General features: G+C 37.7%; 2 protein-coding genes across 2 annotated transcripts; one reads left to right on the forward strand and one right to left on the reverse strand.

Moving 5' to 3' along the window:
- Positions 1 to 6,522: 6,522 nt before the first annotated feature.
- On the reverse strand, positions 6,523 to 16,556 carry LOC107873903 (peroxisome biosynthesis protein PAS1). Its single transcript, XM_047414563.1, has 21 exons — positions 16,354 to 16,556; positions 15,235 to 15,356; positions 15,017 to 15,108; positions 14,351 to 14,534; positions 13,875 to 13,932; positions 12,830 to 12,978; positions 12,639 to 12,712; positions 12,351 to 12,521; positions 10,877 to 10,978; positions 10,706 to 10,795; positions 10,131 to 10,206; positions 9,505 to 9,598; positions 9,347 to 9,413; positions 9,054 to 9,233; positions 8,517 to 8,639; positions 8,324 to 8,407; positions 8,041 to 8,225; positions 7,813 to 7,951; positions 7,647 to 7,706; positions 6,827 to 6,931; positions 6,523 to 6,731 (listed from the first exon to the last, which is right to left on the reverse strand). The coding sequence occupies exons 1-21, from the start codon at positions 16,554 to 16,556 to the stop codon at positions 6,618 to 6,620; spliced, it is 2,472 nt and encodes an 823-aa protein (XP_047270519.1). The 3' UTR covers positions 6,523 to 6,617.
- Positions 16,557 to 21,062: 4,506 nt separating this feature from the next.
- Positions 21,063 to 21,641, forward strand: LOC124899618 (uncharacterized mitochondrial protein AtMg00810-like). The gene is made up of 2 exons (XM_047414564.1): positions 21,063 to 21,333; positions 21,421 to 21,641. Exons 1-2 carry the CDS (start codon positions 21,063 to 21,065, stop codon positions 21,639 to 21,641), a joined length of 492 nt encoding a protein of 163 aa, XP_047270520.1.
- Positions 21,642 to 22,377: the final 736 nt, after the last annotated feature.

Consider the following 22,377-nt stretch of genomic DNA (forward strand, 5'->3'; position numbering starts at 1 on the left):
TCCCCTAAATTCTAAGGGGCATGGGATCATGGTGGTGTTGGCTAAGAGGAAGGAATAATTTGTGGATCATGATGAGGACACTCTGATGCTCCTCTTGGCTTATTGTTTTAATACTAACCCCGCTAATGTTTCCATTTCTCCTCCTATTTCTCATGTTTTGCAGGATTACGAGGATGTCTTCCCAAAGGAATTTATGAAAGTATTGCATACACTTTAGGGCATTGAGCAATAAATTGATTTTATGCCGGTCTCACAATTGCACAACAAACCGGCTTATAGAAGCAACCTGACGGATACCAAGGAATTGCAATGCCAAGTTGAGGAACTTCTCAACAAAGGGTACATCAAAGAGAGTATGAGCCCTTATGTGGTTCCGGTGCTACTAGTTCCCAAGAAATATTGGATTTGGCATATGTGCGTTGATTGCCAAGCCATCAACAAGATAACGGTAAAATATCATCACCCTATTCCTAGGCTAAATGATATGCTTGATGAATTGAGTGGTTCCTGTTTTTTTTTCTAAAATTGATTTGAGGAGTGGCTATCACCAAATACGTATTAAACTAGGTGATGAACGGTAAACCACCTTCAAGACCAAATTTGATCTCTATGAATGGATGGTTATGCCATTCGGCCTAGCAAATGCTCCAAGTACTTTCATGAGGCTAATGAATTATATGATGAAGCCATTTATCGAAAATTTTGTTGTTTTTTACTTTGATGATGTGTTGGTGTATAGTAAATCCTTAGATGAGCATGTAAACAATTTACAATGTGTGTTTGATGTCCTTCGAAAAGAGAAGTTATATGCTAATCTAGAAAAGTGTTCTTTTGGTGTCCATGACGTTGTATTTCTTGGGTTTCTGGTGAGATCAAGAGGGGTCTAAGTGGATGAATTTAAGATTTACGCCATTAAAAATTAGCCATCTCCCAAAATTGTAGGTGAAGTGGGAAGCTTCCATGGGTTGGCTAGTTTTTATAGACGTTTTGTCAAAGGATTTAGCACCATTGCCGCCCCTTGACCAAAGTGATTAAAAAGGATTGGTCTTTCAAGTGGGGAGATGAGCAAGCTAAGGGCCTTGAGGACTTGAAAGATATGCTCATCTCGGCCCCTTTGCTGGAATTGCCAAATTTTGACAAGACTTTTTAGGTCAAATGTGATGCTAACAAAGTTGGCATAGGTGCGGTTTTAATGCAAGAATTGAAGCCTATTTCCTACTTTAGCGAAAAGCTCAAAGGAGCAACTCTAAACTACTCTACGTACGATTTAGAGTTGTATGCCTTGATTAGAGCCTTGGCCACTTGGCAACATTATTTGTGGCCTAAAGAATTTGTGATCCGAGTGGATCATGAATTCTTGAAGAATCTACGGGCACAAGATAAGCTTAACCGGCGGCATGCCAAATGGATTGAATTTCTTGAAACTTTTCCTATGTTATTCATTACAATAAGGGTAAAGACAATGTGGTTGTCGATGCTTTATCCCGAAAACATGTTCTTGTATCTACTTTGTCGTCTAAGTTGATGGGGTTTGAAGCCTTATGTCTTTATATCCCGAGGACCCTCACTTCGCTCCTATCTATAGGAAAAGTGAATAGTTGGATAGGGATAGGTGGCTTATGGATAGGGGTTCCCATCCTTATACCAAATTTGATGGATACTTGTTTAAGGGTAGACGATTGGGTGTTCCCTAAAGTCCGCAGAGAGAATTGTTTGTGAGGGAAGCACACAATTCCGGTCTAATGGGCCATTTTGGGATCGAGAAGACCCTCGGAATTTTTGAAGAACAATTTTATTAGCCTATAATGCACAAGGATGTGTCCCGGATTTGCGGCTAATGTGTTGAGTACAAAGGAGACAAGTCACGGATCCAACCCCACGGGTTGTACACCCCATTATCCACCCCTTTGCACTCTTGGCTTGACATATCAATGGACTTTGTGTTGGGATTGCCATAACTAGAAGGGGCGGGATGGTATTTTTGTCTTGGTGGATCGGTTTTCCAAGATGACACACTTTATTCCTTGTTCTAAATGTGATGATGCGCCTAGTGTAGCCTCTTTGTTTGTTGATAATGTTGTAAAACTTTATGGTGTTTCGAGGACGTGATAGGGATTCTGAATTCCTAAGCCACTTTTGGAAGTCCATGTGGGGTAGGCTCGGTACTAAGTTATTATTTTCGACCTTAGGCCACCCACAAATTGATGGCCAAACAGAAATAGTAATTAGGACCTTAGGGTCTATGCTATAGTCCATGGTTAAGGAAAAAATGACTTCTTGGGAGGAGCACTTACCTTTGATTGAGTTTGCTTATAATTGTGTTATACACTCAAGCACGGGGATAACACCCTTTGAATGTGTATACGTCACCAACCCCTTCACCCCTTTGGATTTAACCCCATTATCAAGTGATCATGTGACAAGATTAGATGGAAGCAAATGAGCTGAGGCAATGAAGAAGCTAAATGAGAAGGTAAGACTGTGGTTGGAGAAGAAAAACCAAGAGGTTGCAAGGAGAACCCACAAAGGAAGAAGAAAGCTTATTCTTGAACCAGAAGATTGGGTGTGGTTGCACCTAAGGAAGGATCGATTCCTGTCTAAAAGGAATGGTAGGTTGATGCCGTGGGGTAGTGGCCCATTCTAAGTATTAGAAATGATCAATGAAAATGCCTACAAGATTGATCTACCCCCAAAATATCAAGTGCACATCACTTTCAACGTGTGTGACCTCTCTCGGGTGGAAATGGTGGAGGATGACAATGTGCCAAATTTGAGGACAAATTCTCTTCAAGATAGTGATGATAATACGAGAATTCCTAGCTCAAGACCTTTCACATGAAGTCAAGCGCGTGAGTTGCAATGACTCCAAGCCTTGTTCATATCCTTGGCTATGTGTGAGGCCCTTGTGATCCCATCTAAGGGCCTATACTTACTAAAGTGTGAAGAGGCCCAAAAAAATACCCCAAACCACCCACTTAATGTCAAGGGTATTTTGGTCTTTTGTCCTTCCTTTGTAATTGACTATATAAGCCATTTATTAGGGCTAGTATTTTAGTTAGTGCATTCATATTTTGGAAGACAACAAAACACTTGAAATAGTTTGGAACTTCTCTCTTCCATTGGAGAAGCCCCAATTTTGAAAACTCACTAGTAGAGTGATACTAGTGTTGTCTCTTGGATAGAAACTAGGAACTAGGATCTTGGGGCTCTTGAGTTCCTCTTTGTCCAAGTAAGAACTTGGTATTCATATTCACTACTCTTATAGTCCTTTCTCATTGTTAGGGTTCTTAGATCTTTGAATATTGTATGTCAAGTTTCTTTCTCTTTTGTAATTTTGTTAACTTTGTGTTGTTGAATTTAAAGTCTAGTGAAGCCGTGTGGGGCTATTTTCATTCACTAGCATTTTTGCCTTGTTATTCATCTTATTTTCTTGTTCAAAACACAAACTCAAAGTCTAGTGAAGCCGTGTGAGGCCTATTTCGATTCACTAGAAACTTGTTGTTCTTGAGTTGGTTAAAATCTCTTGATACACATGTAGCTTTGTATCATTTGGTATCAAATCTTGTGATTGATTTTGTTGCAACAAAATCAATCTTGGGCTTGGTAGTTGAAAAAATACAAAAAAAAATAAGTTATTGAAATCTGAAAATTCCAGAAAAAAGAGAAATCTATCCATCTTGTTCTTGGCCGAGAAAATTGTGTTGTGTTGTTGTCTTGGCCGAGATTGGTATTTGTCTTTTTAGATATAGATATTCTTTTGTTTGTCTAATTTGTTTCTTGTGTTGATTGCTTTCTTATCAGCACAAAATGTGTCTAAAGATAAGTGGAGCTTAACATATTGACATTGCTATTGTGGACTTGAAGTGGTAGTATGATGAACTTGAAGTAGGTCGAGTTATGTGTTGTTGTTGCTTGACGTTTAAAGTGGGCTGTTGTTGGTGATTTGTAGTTTTGTTCTTAAAGTATTGTTGTTGTGTTCATCTAGATCTTCCCCTCATCTCATATTTTGACCAGTATAAAGACTAAAATAGATCCAAAAGGGTTGCAAGACAAAGTTGTAAAGTTGTTTGTGAGAAGACTTGCCAACATCACTTCCTTGATTTAACAACCACTTTTCCTTACAACAAGGAGCCTTGTCTTGTGGAACTAGTAAAGTCAAGCCTCATCTTTTTGAGTTGGAAAAAGTTGAAAAGTTACAAGACTTTACTTTCCCTCCAAAAGCAAAGTCATCCATTACAAAATTGTGAAGATTAAGGCTTCAAGTTGTTGAACAAAATGTATGGACCCGGGACCAATACTATGCTTCCATGTCACCTTAATCACTGTTCACATCATTAATTAATCTCAATTTGGATATTCTAGTTTCTAATTATTGATTCTTAGTTTCTTCTAATTGACTTGACAACTAATTAGCAAGCTAGTACATTCCTACTAGGTTGTCAATTAGTTCTTTGAAGCCTTGTATTCGTGTCATCATTTGTTTGTGTGCTTTTGTCATTTAAATATGTTATAACTCCTTGAATCTAGGTCAACGGGAATTCTTTGACTTTCAAACAAGAATCTATTCCGGACAAGAGCATACTCATACCTTAAGTATTCACGGGTTACTTGCCAATCTACAGCACTTGTGGATCTTGAGTGTGAGTGAACCAAGAGAGTGTGAGTGAGGAGAGGGGTTTCAAACTAACTTATTTGTTGCTTGTGTAGGTGATATCTTGACAATAGAGGGAACCTGTAATGCCCTGAGTTTCTAGAAACGGAATTCCACATGATGCTCATAGTCCCGAAGGACCACAAGCTAACCCTTATCTCGTACCTGTTGCAATAACTATATAAAAATACTAAATAATGCAAAAAAATGATGGAAAACTTGCCATAAGGTTCAAAACAGCGAAAATAATCAATGCAGAAAATTGAATACTAATACATCTATCCAAAAAGCCTCTAACTGTCTGAACTATGGAGCTAATGGGACAGGTCCCCAACTAACTCTGTCTACGAAAAATAAACTCAATCTGATGCCATGATAAAATAAGGATCATCCTCTAATGAAGAGGACTCAATGCTACATCTACTGCAGATTGAGTCTGGACTGCTAAGGATGCGCTGGATCTCGCGCTACTGAACCTATGGTCTAAGACACCATAGCACAAAAGAAAAGTATGCATCAGTACTTTGAATATACTGGTATGCTAGATAAGGTAAGGCTAAATGCAAGTGCTTATGCATAAATATAGCTTAACTGATTAACATGAGAGTACTGAATAAGGACATATGCATGAATGCACAAACCATAACTGAAATCATCGTGACTCTGAATACTGATACTCGGATACTGCTTTATTGATATCTGAACTCACTACTAATACTGAGATACTGAATAACTGAATCTTCTGATATTGATAACTGAGTACTGAAGTTGAGATCAGTCCTATCTAGCGGATGATCTCTGAATCTAATGATAATGGGAATGCTCGACTGAAATCAAAGATCAATCCTATCTAGCGGGTGATCTCTGTATCTACTGATAATGAGAGTACTTAGATGAATTTGAGATTAGTCCTATCTAGCGATGATATCTGTATATACTGATAATGAATATGATTTGACTTAACTGAGATTGGTCCTATCTAGTGGGTTATCTCTGCATCTGATGATACTGAAGATGATTAACTAAATCTGAGACCAGTCCTAGCGGGTGATCTCTGATTCTATTGTTAATCATAATGATTGACTGTATCTGACAGTCCTTACTCTGTACTACTGAACTGAGTTCCTTTACAGAGTGATTCTGAATCTGAGACTGTGGGAAGTATTCATTTAACCAACATGCCCCTTCTTGCTAAGTTGGGGTCCAACCTGTAACCCAGTTGGAAGGGTTACAGGGTAGGCTTTTGGAAGTCTATATAGGGTAGGCTCGGTACTAAGTTATTATTTTTGACCTCATGCCACCAACAAATCGATGGCCAAATGAAAGTAGTAAATAGGACCTTAGGGTCTATGCTATGGTCCATGGTTAAGGGAAAAATTACTTCTTGGGATAAGCACTTACCGTTGATTGAGTTTGCTTATAATGTGTTATACACACAAGCACGGGGATGACAACCTTTGAGTGTGTATACGGCACCAACCCCCTCATCTCTTTGGATTTAAACCCTTTATCAAGTGATCTTGTGACAAGCTTAGATGGAAGCAAATGGGCTGAGGCCATGAAGAAGCTACATGAGAAGGTGAGGTTGTGGTTGGAGAAGAAAAATCAAGAAGTTGCAAGGCAAACCAACAAAGGAAGAAGAAAGCTCAATCTTAAATTGGGAGGTTGGGTGTGGGTGAGAAATAATCTCAACATTACATCATATTGTTCAAACGACCCCTTAGCTTAATGCAATACTCTGAACCTTTTACCTTATTGGTGAAGGTTCGATTCCCCACTTATAATACCCTCCCTTGTTTCCCCTTTAAAAAAAATATAATTTTATGACATAAGCATATGAAGTAGCTATTTTTCAGAGCCAACTCCCCCACTATAACATGTCAAAACTCATTGTACAAATGACCAAGGCCACAGCAACCCAAAAGGGCAGACAACTGACAAAAATTCACACATATTGAGACAACCTTTACATGAAGTAACTGAAGGATTGCTTCGTTCTAGATCCCCCTTCTCCATACAGATCATTCCACTGAAGAAGCTCGGTCATATTTGTAGATTCAGATAAAACACTTGCGCAAACCTACAAGAACAGGCAATCACAATCCAGTTGTCAGCATGCTTATGCAGTTATATAATTAGAAAGTTTAAAGATACCACCAGAATTTTACAACTCACGTGCTGATGAGAATATCTGAAGTCGTCCATATTTAGTGGCCGTAAGTCTGCACTGCTGCTTAGTGCTGGAGGTGGTCCACCATCAGCACGATCTGCAGCCTGTTCCTATAATCAATGTAAGCATTAGATACCTGATTTAGTAAACACACATATATACACACATAAGAGCCTCCTAAATTGCTTTCTACATCATACTCGCAAGTACAACTCAAATCAGATGAACAGAATGGCCAACTCAACCATTAAGGAATCTATATTGCTTCTTCCTTCTAGGTTGTTAGATATTCTTTAGACATTTTTAATTACATTAGGGGAGCCCACCAAGTAAGTTGCCCCTCAAACTTATGGTTTTTCTGAGCTGTGAAATCAGCCGCTAATGCTTGAATGAAGGTAGACTTCTTGCATCACACCCCATTGGAGTGCGGCCATTCTCTGGACCTTGCGAGAACCTGGATACTTTGTGCACCAGACAGTCTTTTCTTATCTCAAACCCAAGTTTTTAAGAGTTTAACTCCATGATTTTGAGAAGAAAACTCCTCTTCACCAAATCAGGACCATACGTACCAAACAATTGAACTTCAAGAAAAATTCCACATTACCCCCAGAACCTTACATGTTGGCCGAAACACATCAGATATGTGATGGTTGAATTAAGTTGCTTCAATGGGATCCTCTAAAGCCCATGAGAAATTATCTAAAGAAAGTGTAATAGACATCCATAGCAGAACTGCCGAAAAAATCCACCGGAACAGCCAACATGTTATTTTCTACCTCAGTTAAGCAATCAATGAACAAACATCAAACAAAAGAAAAATAGTACCTTTTTTTCCTTTTCTAGGATATCTCTAATAGGTCGATATGCAGCAGTTGCACACAGATTCTACATGATAAAGGAGTTAAATTAGAAAAACACAGCAAATTCAAACATCAGAAAGATGAAACAAGGACTAGTCATTTATCCAAGCAAACATGAATAGCAAAGACACCTTAAGGTCACTTCCGGAATATCCATCTGTCATACTTGCAACTGATTCCAGATCAACATCCTGAGCCAAGTCTTCTTTTGCGAGTATCACTTTTAGAATTTTTGCTCTGTTTGGAGCATCTGGTAAATTGACCATCAACCTGTACAGAAAAGACATGAAAACGGCATTAAGCAAGTGTTAAAAATAATTTCTTCAATAATATCTGCAAATTAGTCGTTCCTCTTTTACCTGTGTGGCAGTCGCCTTATAACAGCTTCATCAAGGTCAAATGGCCTGTTTGTTGCTGCAAGTACCAGAACTCGTTCAGTATCCTTTGTGCGCAACCCATCCCAATTCAGCATGAATTCATTTTTCAATCTGCGCATTGCCTGATGTTCTTCTGGATTTTCCCTTCTTCCCAGCATACTATCAACCTTGAGAAAGCCGCATAAACAAACAGGAGACTAAAGGGATCTGAAAAAGTATAGAATTTTAAAGCAGGAAAGATCAAAGAAATATGCTAACGTCTTACTTCATCTACAAAAATAACGCTGGGAGCAATTTTACTAGCCAGCGAGAAGACAGCTTTTATGCATTTCTCACTCTGACCATACCACTGCAGCATTGGAAAAGAAAAAGATTAAGGTTGTTCTAATGTGAAGAAACTACTATGAACAACATCACCTATACTAAATAGAACACAAATAAACTCCAAGCAAACAAACCTTTGAACAGATACTTGACATTGAAATATTAATAAAATTTGCTCCCGCTTCAGTGGCAACGGCTTTTGCCAGCATGGTTTTCCCAGTTCCAGGAGGACCAAACAAAAGTATTCCTTTGCAGGGCTGTGAACAAAATTGAAGAGAAATATTTTCTTAAATAATTACAAATATCTAGATAGTGCTTGAAAATTCAAGTCCCAAAAGGCGAAACAACAGTTGGAGTAACATTTTTCATCAAGCACAAACTTCTAGGCAAATCGCTCAGATGAAGTTGAGAAAAATTATAACCAAGAAGCAAACCAAAGAGTAATAAGAAATATAGGTAATTGTCTTTATCTTCAAGTTAACTGTGGAAGTAATGTGGTCAAACTTAAACCAATATTATTAGGTAATAGTCTTGTTTTAGTGGGAAAAACAAATGGATAAAAACAAAGCTGGAGTAATTGATCCTTGAACAAAAAGGTCAAATACTTCCAAGCTTTTATACAAACTAATGTAATTAGACGAGCAAAATATGGATAAATTGCAGATGTAAACCTTGGTTAGTTGACTCTTGGAGAAAAGTTCAGGTCTTTGTAAGGGAAGCATGACCAGCTCTTTTAATGTATCCTTCACATTTTCAAGTGCACCGACATCATCAAATGTCACCCCAATATCACTGGGGGCAATAACATCAGCGAGAAGTGCCTTCTCAAACTCATTTTCTGTCTCAACATCCTGAGTTGGACACAAATTTGTTCATGAGTTCACAAGTTAGTATTCGCCATATCAAATTAAGGAGCTTCTTATACAAACTTCGCGAACCATCAGATAAGGAATATTATAATCACCTTAACTTTCTTCAAGCTAGTGGTGTCATTTTGCTTAGCTTGTAAGAGTTCTAACCCATACTGAATGCTGTTAAATCACAAAAGATTCCCGCAATTGTTCAATTCAACAATTATTACAGTCGAAGAAAATCATGGATAGGTGCTGCTATTTTTATTACCTAACAGGAGATAAGACTAGCCCCATGTCAAGATCTTCTTGAGCGTTCTGCATCAAGTGATGGCTCAACGCCCATCCAACAACCTTCTCGGCACCTTCAAGCACCCAAAAACAGTATTAAGTTCAGCTTTTTTTGCAAAAAACACTTGGATGTATTTACATTGATGTAATGCATCTAAAATTTAGATTCATCAACACCTAAATCTTAGGATGCGAGGACACTGATAGGAGTATGGGTACGAGTATTAAGATACAACCAATATATATTGCGACATGTATGTAAGTAAATTTTCGACAATTCATATAAGTTATTAAATTAAATTAGAATCCTTAAACTCTTTGATAACACTTAATATCCGATCAACCTATAGTTCTTAGCCATTAGTATAATCAAAGCACATAAGTTAGCTCGACCAAATACTGTATAGAGCTCGACCAAATACTGTATAGATTCTACACCCACACCCAAATCATGTTGGATTGACACTGATGTGGTAGGGATTTTGAAGGATCTAAAAGACATAGTGACGAAACTATACTGAGAATCTAAAGTATCCCACACATCCCTCAACCCCCTTCTCACAACTATATAAAGAAAAAGGAAAAACAGTGAAAGCAGCAGCTTACTTTTAACAGAGAAATTTTGGTCTTTGAAGCACAATGTCTCTAGTCCACTGCATTCTAATCCAATCCGACTCAGAACCTATATAAGAGTGACAATCATATATAAATAAGTTTTTAATCTATTGAATTCAGAAATCAATCATTCAACTTGTTCACACAATTTTTTTTAAAAAAGAAAATATCAGAGAGCAGTAACCCAGTCTTAGAATGCTGGAAATACGTTGACAGCATTTATGGGGAAATCAGGAATATATAGCAGATGTATTGAGTCAACAAGGGTGGAATTTCAGTTTCAGAGTTCACTTCTGCAGCAGCTGGAGGTGTTCCAGGGGACAACAGACAGTGAAGATTACTTAACATTGAAAGGCTACATTAAGACGATCTTTACAGTAAGGTCAACTTATTGTTTTTACACAGGGTTCCAACTGGCATTGGAAACATATTTCCGAAGTCAAGGCTCCATTTGAAGTTGTTTGTTTTTCCTGACCAGCAGCAAGGAAACTTCTAGTACTTTCTGAGGGGAGTCACAAATGTATTAAAATTAGTCATTCATAACTTTAAAGGTCAGAAAGCGTTACTCTTTGCAAGCTATTAAAATTTTCTTTCATTCTGAGGGTATCAACATCTTGATCCAGTTGTTGTTTCCAAGTCAATAAAAGTGTTTCATCCTGCAATACTTAAAGCTACTCAGTGATTTGCTAAAGCAAGAACAAGATCATATAAAATTCTATAGAATTTAAACAACAGACCTGTGGCATGTGAATAACCACTTTATTTGGGAAAAGTTTCATCAAAAATTTATTTGTCCTTTCAGACCGTTTCCCCTTGTCATGCATCTCCCCAAAACTATCCTGAACGTATCAAAATTCAGAACTATAAGCCACTGAAAAAGCGGAAAAAGCGCCTAAAATGAAGAGTAAAGGAACTGAAAGGCCTAATTCACGGCCATAAGCAAATGGGTATTAGTTAGAATTAGAATTATTTTGTGGTTTGGTTTTATAGAATACTTGTTGCGACATTTATCAAAGAAGTATCTGTATTTAGAAAACTAGATCATGCTGATGGTTTTCGAAAATCCTTTTAGTTTGTTTTTCAAAAATAAGTTTAGTTTCCAAACAAACAAAGTATTAATTCGTATCCAAATGCCTTAGATTAATATAAAAGACATAGCACGCTTCCAAAATTAATACCCCCAACATGCCCAACAGGACCAAAAAAAAAAAAAGATGAAAAAGAACACAGGCCTAAATGTAAAGTAGGATTCTTTTCCCGTTATTTATAATTCGACATCCTCATTTACAAGATATTTTCAGCACTAATTGAAAATTATTAAAAAAGTTGAAGAGCTTATACCGGGAAGGCGGGATCAAATAAAGTGCTGCCCAAATTGGTGAAGAGCGATCCTCCAGTCTCTGACTGCAAAGAGTAAAATGGAAAATCATGTTTAGACCTTATTTTGTCAAGGAATTGGGCATAACTCTTCCTCTCCCCCACCCATATGTGTAAAAATATGGCATTGGGCATAACTAGACTCGAAGGATTAGCTCATGAGGGGAGTATTTACCCAAGTCCGTGAACAAATCACCACTCTAATACCCAACTAATGTGAGACTGTAGCACCCCCTACGAGCCTTAGAGTTTTTTTGTGCTTCTCGCTTTTAATAACGCTGGTCATTCTTTCTTTAGTATTTTGTTGTCTTCTTCACTCCCATTATCTATTTTTTCAAATTGCTTTGTAAAGCTTTTACTTGAGCCGAGGATCTATCAGTACCAGTCTCTCTACCTTGTATGGGTAAGGTCTGCGTCCATACTACCCTCTCATACTCCACTTGTGGGACTACATTGGGTATGTCATTGTTGTTGTAGTTCTTGAGAGTGTGAGTGTACGCCGCAGTATGTAGTATGTATATACATATATGTGTGTGCATGTGTGTGTCTGTGTATGCTGCATGTGCATGCATGCATCGATATATATAGCTAGCCTAATGTCTCTTTTGTGCTTCGAAGATGGTCTTTTGAAATTTTTGTTGTAATAAGTCACCTCTCTTTCTCTCGATCAAGCATCAGTCTCACAAAGTTTTGCTACCAATAACTACTAAAGCCAAGAAATTTGATCCATAAGAAATTTCCATAGCAAGCCACTTAATAAACTGTGTACACATTATAACAGGAAAGATATAATCACCGGCATTTATTCTTGGGCATTATGATCTAAAATAGTACCTTCTTATGTTTGTTTGTATGAGCATGAGAACCGATAATGACTACATTATCAGGTAGCTCCTCAAGCCGACTTTGGAATGTTGAATAAGATACTGAATTTCGTGCCACAGACTTCGCAACATGTTTTATGAACAAAATGACTGGAGAATTTCTGCTTTCACTGGAAACAACCTGAAAAATTAAAGTAGAATGAAATGTAAAGCGTAAAGTTTACAAGAAAACAGAAATCCCACATAGCACTATTAGTTTTCAAATGAACTTATTCCTATTTATTGAAAGAAGTCACACCTCAAACAATGTATTGGTGAGTAATTCTTCCAGATCGTCCACGTCAGTGGCTTCATCTAACCGCAGTTCACTAACTGAGAGGAAGAGATGATAAAAAGCATTGAAAGTGAACTAAGACTGCGCAATTAGGAATGTCGTTAACTTAATAAACGAAAGGCAATAATTTAAGGCCATGGCATTCCAAAAAGTACCTTCGCAGAAGTATCCATGATCACCATCGCAAAGTCCACCTAAGTTAATGCCATAAGGGATAGGCCTATCAAATTTTACGCCAACCTTTGCTGATGGATTATCATGGAAAGTCAATACCACCTTCCCTCTAGTCCCAAATGTTGGTCCCCTGGAACAATGGAACAAGATGGAGAAGGTTAAAAATTACAGCCTCGGGTTGTTATAGGCTGCAGAACAACATGTGGTGCTGGAGATGAAGAATAATTCACTGTCTAGAAAATGCAGAAATTTATTTTTTCATAGTTTGACTTAACACAGAATCCAAGAAAGTAATCTTAAACTAAATTATGTATAATCTGCTTAGATTGCTCTTTAATCTTGTGGTCTTAACACGTCATGAGAGATGTTTAAATTAAAGAGTTGCCAAATTAGGAAAAACACAATTCTTTTTGAAACAAAACTAAAAAGAAACTAAGGCAAACTGATCGAAACGGAGGGAGGACTAAGTAGAGAAGGTGTCATTCTTTTTGGGCTAACTAAAAAGAAAAGAGTGTCACATAAATTGAGACGGAGGGAGAAATATTTTACTCTTGGAAATAATTGAATAAACAAGCTAAGTCGTCGTTTATTGGAGCAAATGTCTTAGACTCTTAGCAGACCTAGTAGTTTTCTCTGTACTCATTTTCCATCTTTTATGTCTCCCCCCAACTCCCACACCCCAAAGGGGATAATATGAACATATATACTCATTTTCAATAAGACCACATACCTGTTTATTACTCGAATTATCATTAAACCATATAGTTACTTGTATATGTATCAAGAATGATTCTTTTTTTTTTTTTTTTTTTTGGATAACGCAGTTCCATGGATGACATTAAGAGATATGCCTCAAGAATATTATTTTCATTTATGAGAAACCGGAAAGACAAAATTGAAAGGGAGAAGATGACAAACAGACCATCACAAAATAACATAAGAAATTTGTTCAAATATAAGAAGGTACAGATCATTTAAAAGTATAAAAAAGTTGGTATTGGGTTTCTAAGAAAATTAGAATTTTACCTGACGGGAGTCGAGCGCTGTGCATCAGAAGTAGAACCAACAAACTTGACCCTATCACCTAAACATTTTCAACAATAGTTATTAGTAAAAAGAAAAGGCTGAAGGAAAAAAATGTAATTCCTTCATATTCAAAAAGAGTAAAACATCTAGTACCCTTGAACGATGACCAAAATTGCTACGACACACTGCAACTTCATGGAATCCCCTAACTAAATTTTAGCATAATCTTTTCAACCTTTTTAACTGTCGTGACACCTTTGATGTGGGCTCCATTTTATGTAATAAAGGTGTTACGTCAGCACAAAAAGGTGAGAAAAAATATGCTAAATTGAGTTTAGGGGTAATAGGACTCGTGTGAAGTTGGAGTGCATCGTAGCAAAATTGGCCATAGTTTGGGGGCGGGGGGCGGGGGGGGGGGGGAGTACTGGATGCTTATCTCATTATTCAAATTGGACTAACCAAAAGGCCGACAATACCTGCCATAAAGAGGGTGTTTTTCGATGCCCCATCCAAAGAGTTAGTATTAGCAGTTTGGCTAGATGATGGTTCAGTGCCTTCGGTCAAGTCAAGTAGGTCCCCAAGAATTTGCTTCAATTTGCTTGCGATTTTGTCTGCACTATATCTCTCTTTCATTGGCTCAGCAGCCTTCGCTGATAGCCCCTGAATGATATGGAAATATATCCATGATTTGCGTCTGACCGCATAAATAAAAATGCAAGAACAGTACACGACCAAGGAAATAACCAAGTCCAGAAACAGATGCGAAATATTTTAATAGTCCAATGATTCTCGATTTAGTTGAAAAGACTCCAACTCTGAGAAATAAGATGACATGCAAAATCATCATCCCCACCCCCACCGCCGCCAATACACACACTAAAAAAACAAGAAAAGAAGATTTCCCTTACATCCCTCAATATGTCCATAGCTCCTCTAGAGATCTTTTCCCTTTATAACTCAAAAGACGCAGAAAATTTCCCCGGCCCCTTTAATAACTACCAAAGTCCACTTATAGAGAAGTGCGTCTTAAATGCTAGGGCTACTAGTAGTACTTCAAGGAGGGGTCAAGAACAACAAAAAAGGAAAAATAAGTTGTAATTTTGCAATGTTCTTCAAAAATATAATGAGTAATGTGATCTTACACCCAAATAAGCTTGGCTATCAAAAATAATCAGTTTAACCCCATAATAACGAGCAAGTGCCTTCATCAGCATCTCTTGATATATTTCCGATCCTGGAAAACAAAAGCAGAACTAATCAGTACCCTTAGATTAATATCTACCAAGCACTCTAGTGAGAGAAATGAAATAATTAATAACAATTCAAAATAAGTTAAATGATTACTGAGAAAGCAACAAACCTGCAGGACCAGAAAGTAGAATTCTTGAGTTGAACGCTGGAAACTTAGAGGTATATCTATCATGCTCTCTATGCTTTAGGTGTAAATATAAAGTGGTAATCAGCACATTTTTTGTGGTTTCGCTGCAAATTCATAGATATAGACATCTTCATCAAAACCAAGGTTTATTTAAAGTACGTAGCTACATACTACGAGATTACTATAACCATCAAAAACAAGAAGAGGCATAGCTAACTCTGGGTAAACGGCAACAACTAATAAAAGAGCAATGTACATTGGATAAAAACTGTAGTTTGCCCATTGTACGAACCAGTGTGGCCCATTCAATACCCTATTGCGCGTCCAAAATTGGAAATTTGGTGCATGTACAATATAGCATGGGGGACTAACATTGGTTAAATCAAGAGTGGGAACGAGTATGGTTTTGATACCAAGTTGAACTGTGTAATCTATCTCACCTAAAAATTGAAATTGTTAGAAATTCGCCTAGGGTCAGCACTTAAACCGACCGTAGCTTCAAAATTACAGAGAATTATGGGTCCGCCCCTCTGTCCTTCTCTGTTTAAATACCAATACAAGGCTTAGTTTGCATGGCTCGAGGCTCAAACCTGTGACCTAAGTGTTATTTTCAATATTTTTGGGTACAAGAATATGTATATATGCAACAACAACTTCAATACAAGTTCAAGTCTAAGACAAGAACACTTATGAAGTTCCTTGACACCTTCAACACAAGATTATGAATAATCTATCCAAGAAGTATGTTATATTTCAGAAATGAGATGAAATAGAAATGTAAAGCCAAGTCCCCCGACTTCACGGAGTGTCCTTAAGGAATAATTCTCCTCACTGTACCCGAGGTTATGGAATCTTCCTCCCACGATAAAAAATGACTTTCAATTCAAACAATAGTGGTACCTCAAATTGTTGGATTCATCGAACTCACTCAATAGCTTAATGATCACACAGAGTTTTTGTGTAGAAGAAGAGTGTTTTTGCTGTCAAAAATCATGTCTATACCTGAGAAATATATCAGGTATTTATAGACTTTAATTTGTCCTTTCAGAAAGTATGCATTGGTTCAGCAGAAAGGCACCTTTTTCAGTACAGTCACGTCACCTGCGCCCAGTCTGTGTTGAAACTATGCCCGAACTGTGCCCGCAGGTGACACTCTCCGAATTCCAGTGAGCATCTGCGCTGCACCTGCATCCGTAGGTCATTGAATTGCGCGTGCAGATCACCCAACAACGCAAAACAGTGCGCCTTTTCCCTTGAAGGGTCGCATCCCTTCGTGATGCGTTGCGTATGCATTTGCATGGCATCCGAAATACGCCCGTACTTGGAGAAAAATAATTATATCAGATTTTTGGATTAAATTTTTCACGTGTAAAACAAGTTTCAAATAAAATTCGTCTAAAAAGATAGATCTTATCGATTGATAAATCCAAAGCCAAAGCCGAAGTCGAGTCGAGTCGAGCGAGTGACGACGCCGAAGACGCGAGGGACCACCTTGTTCTTGCCTCACTATCCATGTGGAGTTGGTGTTCCTCATTATAAACACTTACAAGTTTCCTTCTCTCACTAATGTGAGAGAATTAGTGAACCTTCCAATATAAGAGTATACTTTCTATTTTGGTTACTCTATTTCCCTTCACTATTTTTCCCTCCATTCTCCATTCACACACACATATTGAACCCAAAAATCCCCCATGAATGGAGAATGACTATCTTTTGAAGAATTTACGAACAAGTATGTGATCATTTAGCAAAGACTTATTGCATCTGGATAAGTAGGTTTTCCTTTGAACTTTTCGTAGTGAACATGCATCGGATGCACTCGGTCAATCGGTAGATTTGATATCTTTGAACCATCGAGCTTTAATATACACCTAGATAACACATGTCACACAATCAGCCTTTTACTGTTTATAGTTCTCACGGTTTTGTTCTTTTCAGCCATGAACACGTCCCGGTTTCATGAGAGCTTATTAGGGAATAGGCCTTTACTAACATTCTCCTTGAAGAGGATTCCACTTCGCCCTCACATAGGTGATTTCTAAATGGTCAAGCTAGTAGATTAAACTATTTGGTAAAATCTTCCAAATTTAGATAATCATTAAATGAGTTTTCACCTTAAGTCTTATCCTTGTTTACTACATATTGTCTACATCATGAAAATGGGTTGGCCTATTAACAATGTTGAACCTATCAGACACAACTTTGTTTGATCTCTTTGAACCTAGCTCTTGGGATCTCCAGTCTTCTAGGTAGAGTTACCACTATGTTGACTTGTCCTAGGCCTTAAACCCATTCCCTTGGATGTCCTTTCCACTTCTTCTCTAGATAGGCCTTTTGTAAATGGATCTGACACATTATCCTTTGAATTTATGTAGTCAACAGTGATAATTCCATTAGAGAGAAGTTCTCTAATGGTATTATGTCTGCATCTTATGTGACGAGATTTACCGTTGTACAGTATGCTCCCTACCCTACCTATTGCCGCTTATCTATCAAAGTGTATATACAGGCTATTTGCTTCAATAAAGAACGAGTTCTCAATTTTTTTTATCAATTTTTCTGGCTGTTTTTTTCTGTTTAATATTCAATATTCTGGTATCAGAGCCAGGTTCGTCTAGGTGCTTCCAGGATGGGTGATCTTCAAGTAGTTGGTGGAATCAATAAACTCAACAACCAAAACTACAATTCTTGGTCTACATGAATGATGTTGTACTTGCAAGGCCAAGACTTGTGGGAAGTAGTAAATGGAAACGAGGTTATGTCTCCAGAGGCTGAAGACACGAATGGTATCTTACAGAAGTTGAGAATCAAAGTGGGTAAAGCAATGTTTGCCTTGAAGACCACAGTCGAAGAAGATGTACTAGAGCATATACGTGATGCCAAAACTCCACAGGAAGCTTGGGATACGTTCGCCAAGATTTTCTCCAAGAAGAACGATACAAAGCTCCAAATCTTAGAGTCTGAGTTGCTGTTAGTGTCATAACGCCACATGAAGATCTCACTGTACTTTCATAAAGTAAAGTTTCTATGCCGGGAGATTTCTGAGTTGGATCTGGAGGCTCCTATTGGTGATACTAGGATGAAGCGCATCATCATTCATGGCTTAAAGCCAGAATTTAGGAGTTTCATTGCTACCATACAAGGATGGCAAGTTCAAACGTCGCTGGTAGAATTCAAAAATTTGTTAGCTGGTCAAGAAACCTTAGCTAAGCAAATGGGAGAAGTCTCGTTGAAGAAGGAAAAAGAGGCACTCTATGCCAATCGAGGCAGATGGAATTCCAAATAGCATACCATTGGTATATCCAAGAAGAATAATGATATGGTAAGAAGTTATCAAGGTGGAGAGAGGGTTTGTGTAGGAGGAGCTTCACAGAATTAAGACGACGGTAAGAAGTTTCCAGGAAGTGTTATAATTGCGGAAAAAGAGGTCATGTGGCAAAAGATTGCTGGTCAAAGAAAAAGATTGTTGAGAGCAATACTGCTACATCAAATAGTGAAGAAGAGTGGGATGCAGATGCATCTTTGCTATTGAAAAAGAAGAATTGGCTCTCATTACAATGACAAAGACAATTGATTACGAGAAGGATTGGATTGTTGACTCGGGATGCTCAAATCATATGACGGGTAACAAAGAAAATTTGCAATACCTGTTAGAGTATAAGGGCAGCAGGGTAGTCATAATGGCAAACAACTTAAAGTTACAGATAGCTCACATTGGTAATACAGTAGTTTCTACTCAATATAGTGATAATGAGGTACCACTCCAAAATGTTTACCATGTCCTAAGTATGAAGAAAAATCTTCTCTCTATAGCATAGTTAACATCTTTTGGCCATTTTATCCTATTTGGACCACAAGATGTGAAGTTCTATCGGGACTTGGATATTATAGAAGAACGGGTGATGAAAGGACAAAGGTTGGAATCAGTCTATGTAATGTCTACAGAATTTGCATATGTAGATAAGACAAAAAGAAATGAAACAACACACGTATGACACATACGACTGGGTCACATTAGCTATTACAAATTAGAGGTGATGATGAAGAGGTTGATGTTGAAGGGATTTCCACAACTTGAAGTGAGAAAAGACACAGTATGTGCAGGCTGCCAGTATGGAAAAGCACATCAGCTGCCTTTTGAAGAATCCCACTTTCAAGCAAGAGAACCATTAGAGTTGGTGCACTCCGATGTGTTTGGGCTGTGAAACAAGTTTCCATCGATGGGATGAAGTACATGGTGACTTTTATTGATGACTTCTCAAGGTATGTGTGGATTTACTTTGTGAAAGAAAAATCTAAATTTTTTTCAAAGTTTAAAGAATTTAAGAAGGTAGCAGAAGCGAAAGTTGGCAAAAGAATTTCTTGTCTACGCAGTGATAATGTGGGAGAGTATACCTCAGACGAGTTCTCTGATTTCCTTTAAGAAAGTCGAATATGTCATCAGTTCACATGTGCTAGCACTCCACAATAGAATGACATAGCAGAAAGGAAGAACAGGAACCTGAGAGAAATTTGTCGAAGCATGCTTCACGCGAAGAACGTACCAGGATATTTTTGGACAAAAGCAATGAGGACGGCTGCATTTGTGATCAATAGGCTTCCTCAACAAAGGTTATTTTTTATTTCACCTTTTGAAAAATTATGGAATATGAAACCTTCAGTTAGTTATTTTTGAGTTTTCGGATGTGTTTGCTATGTATTTGTACCTGATCATTTACGTAGCAAAATGGACAAGAAGGCTGTCAGATGTATTTTTGTAGGATATGATAGTCAAAAAAATGGGTGGTGATGTTGTGACCCGACAACCGAAAAGTGTAACACATCCTGAAATGTGGTGTTCGATGAATCTTCTCTATGGTGGTCATCAGACAAGGAAGTACTGCCAGAATCAGATGTTCTTAAAGATGTGGTGCAATCTTCTCAAATCCAATTGGGTTTAGGAGAAGCAAAACATGCAGATGATGAAGACAATATCGAAGAAGGTGCAACCCAATGTCCCTGGAAAACTGGTGTGTATCAACAACCATGTGAACAAGCTGAACCTAGTGGAGTGGAAACACCAACTCAGCTTAGAAAATTAACAAGATTCATAAAGCCAAATCCAAAGTATGCCAATGCTGCACTAATGGAGAAAGAAGGTGCAAATGAGCCTGAGACGTTTGAAGAAGCATCTCAGGATCAGAAGTGGGAGTAAAGTTATGAAAGAAGAAATGACAGCACTAAAATAGAATCAGACTTGGTAGCTTGTACCAAAACCAAGTGATGTGAAGCCAATATCTTGCAAGTAGGTCTTCAATATAAAGCATAGAGCAGATGGGTCAATCGAAAGGCATAAGGCTCGTTTGGTGGCTCGTGGATTTTCTCAATAATATAGACTATACTATGATGAAACTTTTAGTCCAGTTGCAAAGTTTACAACTGTACGAGTCCTATTAGCACTTACAACTTGTAAAAATTGGAATTTGTGGCAAATGGATGTAAAGAATGCATTTTTACATGGGGAGTTGAATCGGAAGATATACATGGATCAGAAAATTGGCTTTCAAAATCAAGATTACCCTGAGTATGTGTGTAAGTTATGGAAGGCACTTTATGGATTAAAACAAGCACCGAGGGCCTGATATGGTAAAATTGCTGAATTTCTTACCGATAGTGGGTATTTGGTGACTAGTGCAGATGCTAGCTTGTTCGTCAAAGATAAAGAAGAGAAAAAAGCTACTGTACTAGTATATGTGGATGTTTTAATCATCACAGGAGATTATGAAGAAGAAATTTTCTAAACTAAGGAAAACTTGTCAGTTTATTTCCAAATGAAAGAACTTGGACAGCTCAAGCATTTTCTTGGTATAGAGCTCAGTTACTCTCAAGAAGGAATATTTCTCCATCAGCAAAAGTATTTCAGAGATTTGCTAAAGAATTTCGGAATGCTTAAGTGTAAGACAATCTTGATGCCAATAGAGCCAAACTCTAAAATATGTACTCATGAAGGGAAAGATTTAGAAGATGCTGCAATGTACCAGCAGTTGGTTGGAAGTCTTATTTACTTAACTTTAACAAGATCAGATATTTCTTTTGCAGTTGGTATGATGAGTTGATACATGCAACATCTGAAGAAACCTCACTTGGAAGTAGTTCGCCGAATTCTGAGATATGTGAAAAATATGCTAGGCTATGGTATTATGTACAAAAGAGGTGAAGATTGTACAGTAGTTGGTTACTGTGATGCTGACTATGTAGGTAACCATGATACTCGACGCTCAACTATCGGGTATGTTTTCATGCTTGGGTCAGGAGAAATTTCTTGGTGTAACAAAAGACAACCAACAGTGTCTTTGTCAACCACTGAAGTAGAGTACCGAGCAGCAGCACTCTATCACAGGTTGGCTTAAATACAAAAAACATGACTCAAAGCCAGTACTGACGCACGTACTGAAAAAGTCAATCCACAATCAGCATACATACTTGAGGAAGAACCAAGCCTCTTACTTAGCAGGTCATAAACTGTATAGTAGTTAGGTTCTGGTATTGTAATGATTCATTGATTCTAGTCTCAGTAATCTATAAACTGAGTTAGGAGTTGTTGTCTTCAAGTTTGGGAACTCGAAGACTTGGTTACACTTATCTTGGGAAGATTAGTGTTTTTGTAGTAATAGGAGTTAGAAGTTTTAATTTCTTGGTTACAAGAAGTCTTGTAATTTTTTTGATTGCTGAGGCTCAAGTATTTTAGTAAAGTTGGGTTAAATTCTGTAGAGGTACAGGTCATGATTTTTTACACCTTTCTTGAGCCAGGTGTTTTCCACGTAAAAACACTGTGTTGAGTTTACTTCTGTAAACAACATTTACTTACTTGTTCCACAGATAGGCAATTAGTAGGACGCGTACTCTAACACTTATGAAGTTCCTTAACACCTTCAACACAAGATTATGAATAATCTATCCAAGAAGTATTTTATATTTCAAAAATGAGATGAAATAGAAATGTAAAGCCAAGTCCCTCGACTTCACGGAGTGTCCTTAAGGAATAATTCCCCTCACTGTACCCGAGGTTATCAAAACTTCCTCCCAGGATAAAATGGCTTTCAATTTGAACAATAGCAATACCTCAAATTGTTGGATTCGTCAAAC

Source organism: Capsicum annuum, chromosome 6 (assembly GCF_002878395.1).
Source record: "Capsicum annuum cultivar UCD-10X-F1 chromosome 6, UCD10Xv1.1, whole genome shotgun sequence".
Taxonomy (NCBI): Eukaryota; Viridiplantae; Streptophyta; class Magnoliopsida; order Solanales; family Solanaceae; genus Capsicum; species Capsicum annuum.